We start from the raw sequence: 12,895 nt of genomic DNA, 5'->3' as shown, positions 1-12,895 counted from the left end.
TGCCTCCGCCATGGTGTAGGCCGTGGCGACGGAGGAAGAGAAAGAGTGTCCCCACGGCACAGGCCCGCCCGCCGATCGGTAGGCCCCAATCGCGGGCCAGGCCACCGTGGGGGCACCCCCCGGAGTTCGATTGCCCCGCGCCCCCCCAGGGGCCCGCTCGCGCCGCCGATCCCGCCGCCACCAGAGGTGGTTCAAACCTCGGCGGCAGGAGAGGCCTCCCAGCGGCGGGACTTCGGCCCATCGCAGGCCGGAGAATCGCCGCAGGGGGCTCGCCGCTCGACGTGGCGCGAATTCCCGCCCCCGCCAATTCCCGGGTGGCGGAGAATTTCTGCCACGGCGCGGGCGGGATTTCCGGCAGCCACGGGCGATTCTCCGACCCTGCGTGGGGTCGGAGAATTTCGCCCAAGAAGTGCAGGGTAGGTAGATTGGTAATGCTAAATTGCCCCTTACGATAGTCCCCATCTCACAAAATATGACACAGTGTATGGAAAGGCTCAGTAAACCAAGGTCCACAACACTAAGAAAACAAAAAGGGACAGTCAATAGGGAATTAAAGGTGCTATATTTAAATGCCCGCAGTGTACGGAACAAGGTAGATGAGCTTGTGGCCCAGATTGTGACTGGCAGGTATGATGTGGTAGGCATCACAGAGACATGGTTGCAGGGGGTTCAGGACTGGCAGTTAAACATCCAGGGATTTACAACCTATCGAAAAGACAGAGAGGTGGGTAGAGGGGGCGGGGTTGCCTTGTTAATTAGAAATGAAATTAAATCAATAGCACTAAACGACATAGGGTAAGACGATGTGGAGTCTGTGTGGGTAGAGTTGAGGAACCACAAAGGCAAAAAACCATAATGGGAGTTATGTACAGGCCTCCTGACAGTGGTCAGGACCAGGGGCACAAAATGCACCACGAAATAGAAAGGGCATGTCAGAAAGGCAAGGTCACAGTGATCATGGGGGACTTCAATATGCAGGTGGACTGGGTAAATAATGTTGCCAGTGGACCCAAAGAAAGGGAATTCATTGAATGTTTACAGGATGGCTTTTTGGAACAGCTTGTGATGGAGCCCACGAGGGAACAGGCTATTCTGGACTTAGTGTTATGTAATGAGCAAGAATTGATAAAAGATCTTAAAGTAAGGGAACACTTAGGAAGCAGTGATCATAATATGGTAGAATTCAGTCTGCAATTTGAAAGAAGGAAGGTAGAATCAGATGTAAAGGTTTTACAGTTAAATAAAGGTAATTACAGGCGCATGAGGGAGGAACTGACGAAAATCGACTGGAAGCAGAGCCTAGTGGGAAAGACAGTAGAACAGCAATGGCAGGAGTTTCTGGGAGTAATTGAGGACACAGTGCAGAGGTTCATCCCAAAGAAAAGAAAGGTTATCAGAGGGAGGATTAGGCAGCCATGGCTGACAAAGGAAGTCAGGGAATGCATCAAGGCAAAAGAGAGAGCCTATAATGTGGCAAAGAGTAGTGGGAAGTCAGAAGATTGGGAAGGCTACAAAAACAAACAGAGGATAACAAAGAGAGAAATAAGGAAGGAGAGGATCAAATATGAAGGTAGGCTAGCCAGTAACATTAGGAATGATAGTAAAAGTTTCTTTAAATACATTAAAAACAAAGGGGAGGCAAAAGTAGACATTGGGCCGCTCCAAAATGACGCTGGTAATCTAGTGATGGGAGACAAGGAAATAGCTGAGGAACTTAATAAGTACTTTGCGTCAGTCTTCACAGTAGAAGACATGAGTAATATCCCAACAATTCAGGAAAGTCAGGGGGCAGAGTTGAATATGGTTGCCATCACAAAGGAGAAGGTGCTAGAGAAACTAAAAGGTCTGAAAATTGATAAATCTCCGGGCCCAGATGGGCTACATCCTAGAGTTCTAAAGGAGATAGCTGAAGAAATAGTGGAGGCGTTAGTTATGATCTTTCAAAAGTCACTGGAATCAGGGAAAGTCCCAGAGGATTGGAAAATCGCTGTTGTAACCCCCCTGTTCAAGAAGGGAACAAGAAAAAAGATGGAAAATTATAGGCCAATTAGCCTAACCTTGGTTGTTGGCAAACTTCTAGAATCCATCGTTAAGGATGAGATTTCTAAATTCTTGGAAGTGCAGGGTCGGATTAGGACAAGTCAGCATGGATTTAGTAAGGGGAGGTCGTGCCTGACAAACCTGTTAGAGTTCTTTGAAGAGATAACAAATAGGTTAGACCAAGGAGAGCCAATGGATGTTATCTATCTTGACTTCCAAAAGGCCTTTGACAAGGTGCCTCACGGGAGACTGCTGAGTAAAATAAGGGCCCATGGTATTCGAGGCAAGGTACTAACATGGATTGACGATTGGCTGTCAGACAGAAGGCAGAGAGTTGGGATAAAAGGTTCTTTTTCGGAATGGCAACCGGTGACAAGTGGTGTCCCGCAGGGTTCAGTGTTGGGGCCACAGCTGTTCTCTTTATATATTAACGATCTAGATGACGGGACTGGGGGCATTCTGGCCAAGTTTGCCGATGATACAAAGATAGAACATAGAACATAGAACATAGAACAGTACAGCACAGAACAGGCCCTTCGGCCCTCAATGTTGTGCCGAGCCATGATCACCCTACTCAAACCCACGTATCCACCCTATACCCGTAACCCAACAACCCCCCCTTAATCTTACTTTTTGTAGGACACTACGGGCAATTTAGCATGGCCAATCCACCTAACCCACACATCTTTGGACTGTGGGAGGAAACCGGAGCACCCGGAGGAAACCCACGCACACAGGGGGAGGACGTGCAGACTCCACACAGACAGTGACCCAGCCGGGAATCGAACCTGGGATCCTGGAGCTGTGAAGCATTTATGCTAACCACCATGCTACCCTGCTGCCCCGAGGGGAGGGGCAGGTAGTATTGAGGAGGTGGGGAGGCTGCAGAAAGATTTAGACAGTTTAGGAGAATGGTCCAAGAAGTGGCTGATGAAATTCAACGTGGGCAAGTGCGAGGTCTTGCACTTTGGAAAAAAGAATAGAGGCATGGACTATTTTCCAAACGGTGACAAAATTCATAATGCTAAAGTGCAAAGGGACTTGGGAGTCCTAGTCCAGGATTCTCTAAAGGTAAACTTGCAGGTTGAGTCCGTAATTAAGAAAGCAAATGTAATGCTGTCATTTATCTCAAGAGGCTTGGAATATAAAAGCAGGGATGTACTTCTGAGGCTTTATAAAGCACTAGTTAGGCCCCATTTAGAATACTGTGAGCAATTTTGGGCCCCACACCTCAGGAAGGACATACTGGCACTGGAGCGGGTCCAGCGGAGATTCACACGGATGATCCCAGGAATGGTAGGCCTAACATACGATGAACGTCTGAGGATCGTGGGATTATATTCATTGGAGTTTAGGAGGTTGAGGGGAGATCTAATAGAAACTTACAAGATAATGAATGGCTTGGATAGGATGGACGTAGGGAAGTTGGTCCCATTAGCAGGGGAGACTAGGACGCGGGGGCACAGCCTTAGAATATAAGGGAGTCACTTTAGAACAGAGATGAGGAGAAATTTCTTCAGCCAGAGAGTGGTAGGTCTGTGGAATTCATTGCCACAGAGGGCGGTGGAGGCCGGGACATTGAGTGTCTTTAAGACAGAAATTGATAAATTCTTGATTTCTCGAGGAATTAAGGGCTATGGGGAGAGAGCGGGTAAATGGAGTTGAAATCAACCATGATTGAATGGTGGAGTGGACTCGATGGGCCGAATGGCCTTACTTCCGCTCCTATGTCTTATGGTCTTATGGTCTTAATTAGAAAAATAAATTGGGTACTCTAAATTTATAATTTAAAAAATATATAACTGCAAAAATGTATAAAAATATAAATGTATCATTTTTTCATTTTCATGTATCTCACGTGAATCACCATCTTCAGTAAAAAAGGATCAAGAAGAAAAGCCTGTAACGGATACATCACAATGTGTGTCTAGTGGAAATATTCTAAAGGTGGGAAGCGTCGCAGGCGGGATGGAAAATTTGAGAGACCAACAAAATGTCTGTTGACTTCAGGCGTGACCAAAAAATCTTGGTCAAAGTGTTTAAAAAGTATGAATTTGTGTATTTCAGTCAAGTTTCACTTGAAGTCCCAAGTACAGCAAATGAAAATCAAGTCAGTAGGATAAGAATATCAGAAATATGTAAAATGACTTCATTTTCTTAATGATGCTAACTATCACACTGTGCTTGCTGTGATGAGTGTGTGGCTTATTTAGCTGAATTCATACAATTAACCTTTGACGAGCAACTTTTACCTGAAGCAGCTAGTCGCCAGAGGCTTATAGCTTGAGGGGCGCCACTCCACACCAAGCATGGCTGACCAGGAATGTCTTCCACTCTTACCGTATTGGAAGGATTTCTCAGCTTAACACTCAGCTTGTTGGTCGTGTTATGAATGCACCTTCCTTGGCCATCAAGTCCTAGAATGGGACTCAAATCCAAAGCCTCTGGCTCAGAGGTAGGGATGCTACCCACTGCGCCACAAGGCCTCTGCGTATGAGAAAGTAGTGTTAAATAAGTTGACCATCTTGAATTCTTTGGAAAACAAGTTATAAATAAAGTCTAATAAATAACGGGCGTGATTTGGTGGCCATGCTGCACAAGGTAAACAACTCGCCGCGTCTCGCTCGGTGTGGCCGATAAAAGCCAGGCGACCCTGCTCTCGTGATCTAACCGGCTCACAGTGCCTCATGAGATCCAAATCGATCTCGCGAGACGTTGCAATGTAAATCCCGCCCATTGTGCATTGTGCCCATTGTGAGGCCTCACTCTAATGTGCAGATTCCCAGGTACCTGAGGCATTTGGATTCATCCCCTTCGCCTCAGAGACCTTGGGCGACCCCGTTCAGCACTGGTCCTCACAAACGGGGACCAGACAGAACGGCACTTGTGAGAGTCTTCCAGGGGTTCGGAGACCCCCAGCTGTATGTCCTTTGGGCAGGGTGGTTCCCTGGCACTACCAGCAGGGCACCCTGGCAGTGCCAGCCTGGCACTGCCAGCTGACATGGGCATTGCTTGGTTGTCAGCATGGCAGTGCCAAGCTGGCATTTCTGTTTGCGCACAATTGGGCCAGAAGTGCCCAGCGTGGGTGTTGTGGGAGGGGTTCAGGGACCCTCCCATAGTGCATTAGAGTTGGTGGGGCGTCAGGGATCAGTTCAGGAGCTTTGATGTCCCGGTCTCTCGCTACACTGGGGAGTTCTGGCAAGGGGGCTATGTGTGGCCTTGGTCATGCATTCCCATTGAGGCCCCTTGTACAATGTGAATCGTGTTGAATAGCCATGTATTTTATGGCTCTGCGAGTGCCGGGAAACACATGGCTAAATGCGCTCGCTTTGTTACCTTTGGGGTAATCGTGCCCAACAACTCCTTACATAGTATGAGGCTCCTGCCAGAGGCGGGAGAAGGGGGTTTTGGGGGCAGGTGGGCTACATAAAATCCCAACTAGATTTAAGTTTGTGGCAGAGGCAACAGTAAAGACTATCCAACTATTAGAAGAACACATAGCTGTCAGAAGACTACCTTTTTTAAAAACACCAAACTATTGGAAAACTGCCTGGCTGTCAGAGAATTTGAAGTAACCACACCTTCGACGTCTGCTCTGAGATCAAACAGGGTAATATTTTTTCAATTTTTAATATTGGTTCAGGAGCGGAATGTTCTTTTGATCTGTGTTGCTATAATTGTCTTCTAATTTCCCGACGCTTTACACATTTGATTTAACTACTACTAAATGAGACATTGACTATCATTTTGTGTCATGTCCGAACCTGTTACTTGTCAGCAGGTATCTACCAATTGAAAACAGCTGTAATGAACATTCATGTCAAACAGTCATGCACGCAATAGAAATTATACTTCCAAAAACATATTTGCTACAAACACCAGAGGTGGCCACGCAATTTAATGTAAACAGTGGAACATCAACTACTATATCAAAATGTAATAGCTTTCATTCCAAACTGATGAAAATGACAAACAGGCTCAATTGACAAGTTCTGGGACATTAGACCACAGTAACTAAGGAGATTAAACTTTTACTCTCATATTTCAAATATTTAGTCTTGACTTCTTGGTCAATTACTTTTCAACGAACAACCTAAATTTTCTATCTCACCTTCTTTGTGCCGTATAGAATTTCCACGAGCTTTTCTTGTGCATTTTCAAACCGCTGATCTAAGTTGGATGCTGTCTTCTGCACTAAATTCCATATCATGTAATTGTTCAAAATGCTAAGTGAATTAAAACATGGTTAAACATTTAATGATTTAATCTTTCGATGCAGCATTTAATATCACAAACTAAAATGCTAAGTGATTTAAAACATGCTAAAACATTTAATGATTTAATCTTAATAATAATAATAATTGCTTATTGTCACAAGTAGGCTTCAATGAAGTTACTGTGAAAAGCCCCTAGTCGCCATATTCCAGCCTGTTCGGGGAGGCCGGTATGGGAATTGAACCCGCGTTGCTGGCATTGTTCTGCATTGCAAGCCGGCTATTTAGCCCACTGTGCTAAACCAGCCCCTGGTAGATACAACATTTAATATCACAAACTAAATCAGGTAACTGATTGTTAATTTTCCAAAGTACATCAAAAATTTCATCTAAGACTGATGCACACAAGTAATATTTAAATATTTAACTTGTAGTCTGTTTTAAATCAGTTCTGTTTTATTAATGTACAGCTCAAAATTCACATAGCTCCTTCACTATTTGGGCAAATAGATTTTAATGGGCAAATTAGACACACTGATCACGCTCTAATATACAGAATTCAATTTATATTTATGACACAGCAATTGCTATCACATGACTTGATAATTTATTAATGGCAAAACCCAAAAAATCAGCAGTTATTTGCAAATGAAAACTAAGAAAACACCTAAAATGTCATAAATAAATGTTTTGCACGTAAGTTTGATCAGAGTAATATGAATAAAAGAACAGATAATCCACAAAACATCAGCATAGAAAGATTCTTTACAGGCTGGCAAACTGCAATCCTCACTGCATTTATCATCAATATTTATAATTAGAAGTAATTTAATAGACTAGACTCGTGAGCAGTAATGGAGAGGTACGGTTGACAGTTGTATCTTTCGTTCATGGTGTATGACGTATGGCAGACTATGAATAAACAGTTCAAAGTAGGAATCTGTAGAGACCTAGAATCACTGAGGAGAACAGTGTAGAGAACACCATTTGCTCCTCATTGAAGCCTGAGTTTTATGTCAAAACGGATCGACGAGCTCGTCAAAATTATGTGAATGTTTCAGTCCAGAAAAAATGCCTAAGTCACCAATAGAAAATTGTGACAGGACTGAGCTCAAACATTACATCCTCAAGTTGAAAAACTTTCTGCCACTATCCCTCCCTGCCTCACCGCCGCGCATGGAAAGGGTTCGGCAAGTGTTTAAAATCACAAAAATCTAATTTCTGCTGCATCCCTAGCCAGCCTAATATTTACTACATTCAGGCCCTGGATGAGGCTTACTAAAAGAAGGCAGACTGTGTCTCCTAGCCCCTCAACACGTTTTTGATACACCCTAACCCCAACATTATCCTAATCTTCAAGGAATGCTCAGCCCTCCGATCTGCCATCACGAGGAAGGATTCCCAGCCTTTTCCAACCTCTCATTGCACGGAGAAGAAAGAGTCCCCAGCCCTTGCAACTTTAACACAAAGAGGGACTCCCCAGATCTTCCTATCCTTACGTGACAGCAAAAGGAGTCCAACTGGGGACAATGTCAATATAGCAAAATTTCTGCTTCTACTCACTGAGCAGGTAGTGAATCTGGCCCGGTGTTAGGTGGGTGTCTGGGAAGTTTTATTCAAATGGTTTTAATAATAGGGTCCTCCACATTACTGATCTGACAAAGTGTGCAAGCTGGTACCAGGGCACCTTCCCAACCCTTATAAATATTGAAGCCATTCGTGCGTTGGGTCTGCATCCGCCCTTTGGAAAGAGCACCCTGCTTAAGCCCACACCTCCACCCTATCCCCATAACCCCTCCCAACCTTTTGGACACAAAGGGGCAATTTATCATGGCCAATCCACCTAACCTGCACATCTTTGGACTGTGGAAGGAAACCGCAGCATCCGGAGGAATCCCACGCAGACAGGGAGAATGTGCAAACTCCACACAGACAGTCACCCGAGGCCGGAATTGAATCCGGGTCCCTGGAGCTGTGAGACAGCAGTGCTAACCACTGTGCCACTATGCCGCCCACCGTGTAATCCCATGTAATTGTGCGGCAATTGCAAGAAAGCAGAAAAAGACAAGAAAAAAAGTTCTGGGAGACAACTATGTGAGCATAAAAGAGCATAAAAACACACAATAAATTACTCAAAACAGGTGCTGCAAAGATTGATCAAGGAGAATTTACCCTCTTGGTAGAGAAGGGTTAGTAATGATGCTATATATATTGTTTTATACTTTGAAAGGGAAATTAGTTTGGTTTCTTTTTTCATGTATTAATAAAATTGTTTCAACGTTGAGTTCTGAGGAAGACGAAGAACAATCAAACTACCACTTTGCTTTGGCTAATTCAACTCCACTAAAACCAATTAAACTACTTTGCTCAGAACTGGAGCAAGTCTGCACCATCTGTAGTTTATGCCTGGAGCTACGACAACATCCAGGAAACCAATGCACACAATGGTACCGGAATGAGTGCTGTGAAATCATTTTATATACTTTAGTTAGTGAGTCTGACCCTCTCCTTAGATAGACAAACCATTACAGCCAAGTTTCTTCAGCATAAATATGCACATTAATTTCTAAGCAGGCCACACTTCAGGTTCTCTGGTTTGCTTCAAAACTCAAGACACTACTGCACAGGTTTGATGTGTCAAAACAAAATACTAATGGGGGCATGAGTTGTATCCCTTGTTTCTCATGTGGTAAATTCATGCAATATGCTGGAAAAACAATTAGATTATACTGCAGCAAAGAGAACAGCTGATTTGGAGTAACTTGGCTAATGTCTGATACACACTGAAAGAGACGCAACCTAACTCAGAACACAGCAACAGATTCTTTTCAGGTACACATTTAAGAGCAATAGGCAATGGTTCCGATCTGGCAATGTGGGGTGGTTTGCAAATTGTACGAGCAGAGTGTTCAGGTTGGGTTTAATCTGAGCTATGACTCTTCATCCGTGTGATTAGGGCTGTCTTCTCAACTGCATGTCACTTTTCATTACCAATTGTAAAACATGTTTAGCACACAAGCTCAAATAATAATAATATAAGTTGGGAGAAAATCAAAACATGCTTGGCTATTAATGCATTTATTTTATTACTTACATGAGCTTTAGATTTCATTGAAGTTCTAGAAACAAGTAATTATATAACAACTAACAAGCTATCTGCAATTACCTCTTGTCTGTATTATTAATAAGATCAGACACCAACTGTAGATAATCCTTGGCATAGACAACTACTGGTTCTGTTTCATTCAGGTCCAGAGGCGCCAGTCCAAATGATAAATAATCCAACCAGTCAACGGCAGGTGCTAAATTCTAAGGAAAAAAAACACAAGGAAGCTTGATAATTTAAAACCTATACAAAATAGAAACCAGTTCCTTTCCATTTTGGCAAATTAACAAATTGGTCCAAAGAGAAGTGAGTTTATTGAAGATAACAACTACGTAATTTGAAATCATTCATTCTACCGTTAATAATTATTATTTAGCTAGTTTCCATTAATATACTGCAGTTATAAACAAATCTTGGCAACGATTTAAAAAAAATTAAATTTAGAATTTCTTTTCTAATTAAGGGGCAATTTAATGTGGCCAATCCACCTACTCTGCACATCTTTGGGTTGTGGGGGTGAAACCCACGCAAACACAGGGAGAATGTGCAAACTCCACACGGACAGTGACCCAGAGCCGGGGTCAAACTTGGGACCTCGGCGCCGTGAGGCAGCAATGCTAACCACTGCGCCAACGTGCTGCCCTGCAACAATTTAATCAACGACTTTGATGAGGGGCGTGAAGGCATTGTTGCTAAATTTGCAGATGACAGTGATAGGTAGGGAAGTATGGTGTGAAGAGAACAAAAGGAGGTTGCAGAGCATATAGAGAGATCGAGTGAGTGAGCAAAGATCTGGCAAATGGGGTATAGTGTTAGAAAATTTGAAATTGTTCATTTCGGCATCAAAGATAAAAAGCAGAGTATTACTTAAAACAGAGGGCAACGACAAAATTCTGAGGTGCAGAGGTACCTAGATGCATGAGTCTATGAGTCCTGGTGCATGAGTCACAAAAGGTTAGCATGCAGGTACAGTCTTAAGGCTAATAGAATAAGAAGGCTAATAGAATGCTTGCCTTTATTATGAGAGGAATTGAACATAAAAGTAAGGGTGTTATGGTTCAGTTATCCAGGTCATTGGCGAGAACACATCTTGAATACTGAATGGAGTTTTGGTTTCCTTATTCAAGAAAGGACGCAAATGCCGTGGAGGTGATTCTGAGCAGGTTGACTGAATGAGCAGATTGTCTTATGAGGAAAGATTTGACAGATGGGACTGGTTTCTACTGGGGTTTGGAAGAGGGAAAGGGACTTGATTGAAATATAGAAGATCTTGAGCTGTCTTGACAAAGTGGATGTGGAAAGCACATTTCCTCTTGTGGGTGAGTCCGGAAGGTGTTTTTAAACTCATTTACAGGATGTTGGCATTGCTGACTAGGCCAGAATTTATTGCTCATCCCTAGTTGCCTTTGAGAAGGTGGTGGCGAGTTGCCTTCTTGAACCGCTACAGTCCCTTGGGTATTGATATACCCAAAATGCTGTTACGGAGCGAGTTCCAGGATGTTGCCCCAGCTACAGTGAAGGATCAGCGATATATTTCCAAGTCAGGACGGTGAGTGACGTGGAGGAGAACCTCCAGATGGTGGTGTTGCTAGGTCTCTGCTGCTGTTGTCCTTATAATGGATATGGAAGTGCTGCTTAAGGAGCCATGGTTAGTTCCTACATTGTATCTTGTAGATGGTACGCACAGCTGCTACACTTTTCCAGTGGTGGGGGGGTTTGAATATTTGTGGAATGGATGCCAATCAAATGGGTTACATCACCTGGGGAGTGTCAAGCTTTTCAGGTGTTGTTGGAGCTACATCCAGGAAAGTGGAGAGTATTCCATCATGCTCCTGACTTGCTCTTACATCCACAGTATTTAAATGGCTTGTCCACTTTACTGATTAATAGTAACCCCCCCCCCCGCTGTCGATAGTGGGAGATACAGCAATGGCAATGAATGTCAAGGGGCGATGGTTAGATTCTCTCTGGTTGGAGACAGTTATTGCCTGGCACTTGTGTGGCGTGAATGTAAATTTCCACTGGTCAGCCCAATCCTGGATATTGTTTAAGTCTTGCTACATTTGGACATGGACTGCTTCAGTGTCTGCGGAGTAGCGGATGGTGCTGAACATTGTGAAGTCATCAGCGAACATACCCACTTCTGACCTTATGATGGAAGGAAGGTCATTGATGAAGCAGCTGAAGATGTTTGGGCCTAGGACACTACCCTGAGGAACTCCGACAGTGATACCATGGAACTGAAACAATTGACCTCCAACCACCACAGCCATCCTCCTTTGTACCAGGTATGACTCTAACCAGCAAAGGTAATCACTTTCATCTAACCTCTGGAGTTCAGCTCTTTTGTCCTTATGTTCTTCTGTTCCTATCTAACATTCTCCAAAACTTATTCCAAATTTCAATCTGCCCACTCCCAAGGGTGGAGGGGTGCCACCCCAGGGAGCTTCAGGTACTCTTGACAGATGGAGTACTGCTGGGCCAACGTCTCGATATCCGTGTCCAAACCCAGCCAGTAGACATAGCTTCTCGCCAGCATCTTCATTTTGGACACTCTTGAGGTGCCCGCTGTGAAGATCCTTCAACTTGACTACCTGTCCTTAATCTGAACAACAACCCTCTTGCCCCACAAGATGATACAGTCTTCCAGTCGGCTCCAAGAAGTTGGAGCAGAAAGCTTTCAACTCTCCTGGTAGCTGTCAATGCTGGTCACCGTATAGTACCAGATGTCGCACCTTGGCAAATACGGGGTCAATCTGCGTCCATTCACAAATACACGATGCTATGATGGGCAAGGAGTCCATAATATTCAGAACAGCGACTACTTCGTCCACCATAGGGGGTGTTTGCAGATTCGGTCTGCAGTGGAAGGTGGCTCAACACATCAGCATGCACAATCTGTGTCCCTGGGTGGTGCTCAAAAGAGTATTCGTAAGCAGCCAATAACAAGGCCCAGCGCAGAATCCTAGTGGGAGCAATTGGTGGGACCACTTTGTCTTTATGGATGAGGACTAGCAATGACTTGTGATCTGTGACGATAAAGAAATGGCAGCCATAGATGTACTGATGAAACCGTTTTACACCAAATACGACCGCCAGCCCTTCCTTTTTTAGTTGGGCATATTTTTTCTCAGCCACAGCCAGCACCGGAAGGCAAAGGTGATCAGATGTCCATCCAATGAGACTGGACTGCCCTAATCCCATAAGGCAAAGCATCGCATGTGACGTACAATGGCTTTAAAGTCGAAATGTGTCAACGCCTCTGAAGTGGACAACTGTTGTTTCACCTTCTTAAACACCTCATCCTGGGCCCTTGCTCGATTCCCAACTTGCTTCTTCAGGAATAAGGAAGGGGGGCCAGGACAGTTACCAGGTTTGGAATAAATCGCCCATAATAATTTATTATTCCAAGGAAAGAGCAAAGCATGGAGTTGCCTCGCGGGGCGGACTCATTTTGATGGCTCTCACGTTCGCGGCGACCAGGGGCAGGCTTCCCTGGTCCAAATGTCATCCCAAATATACCACGTCCTTTGCT

At 44.3% G+C, this 12,895-nt stretch overlaps 1 protein-coding gene across 5 annotated transcripts in view; it reads right to left on the bottom strand.

The window, feature by feature from the left end:
- The window catches only part of LOC119975891 (endothelin-converting enzyme 2-like), a 242,908-nt gene that overhangs the window by 20,213 nt on the left and 209,800 nt on the right, over nucleotides 1-12,895 (bottom strand). For all 5 annotated transcript variants that reach the window (XM_038815811.1, XM_038815814.1, XM_038815813.1 and 2 more), the window contains 2 exons: nucleotides 9,421-9,563; nucleotides 6,152-6,266 (listed from right to left, as the gene is read on the bottom strand). In XM_038815811.1, the coding sequence (XP_038671739.1) occupies nucleotides 6,152-6,266; nucleotides 9,421-9,563 (258 nt within the window). The remainder of the gene's footprint in view (nucleotides 1-6,151; nucleotides 6,267-9,420; nucleotides 9,564-12,895) is intronic.

Source organism: Scyliorhinus canicula, chromosome 13 (assembly GCF_902713615.1).
Source record: "Scyliorhinus canicula chromosome 13, sScyCan1.1, whole genome shotgun sequence".
NCBI classification, from domain to species: domain Eukaryota; kingdom Metazoa; phylum Chordata; class Chondrichthyes; order Carcharhiniformes; family Scyliorhinidae; genus Scyliorhinus; species Scyliorhinus canicula.
Note: the sequence above shows the minus strand (reverse complement) of the source record. Positions and strands in the feature narration are given on the sequence as shown.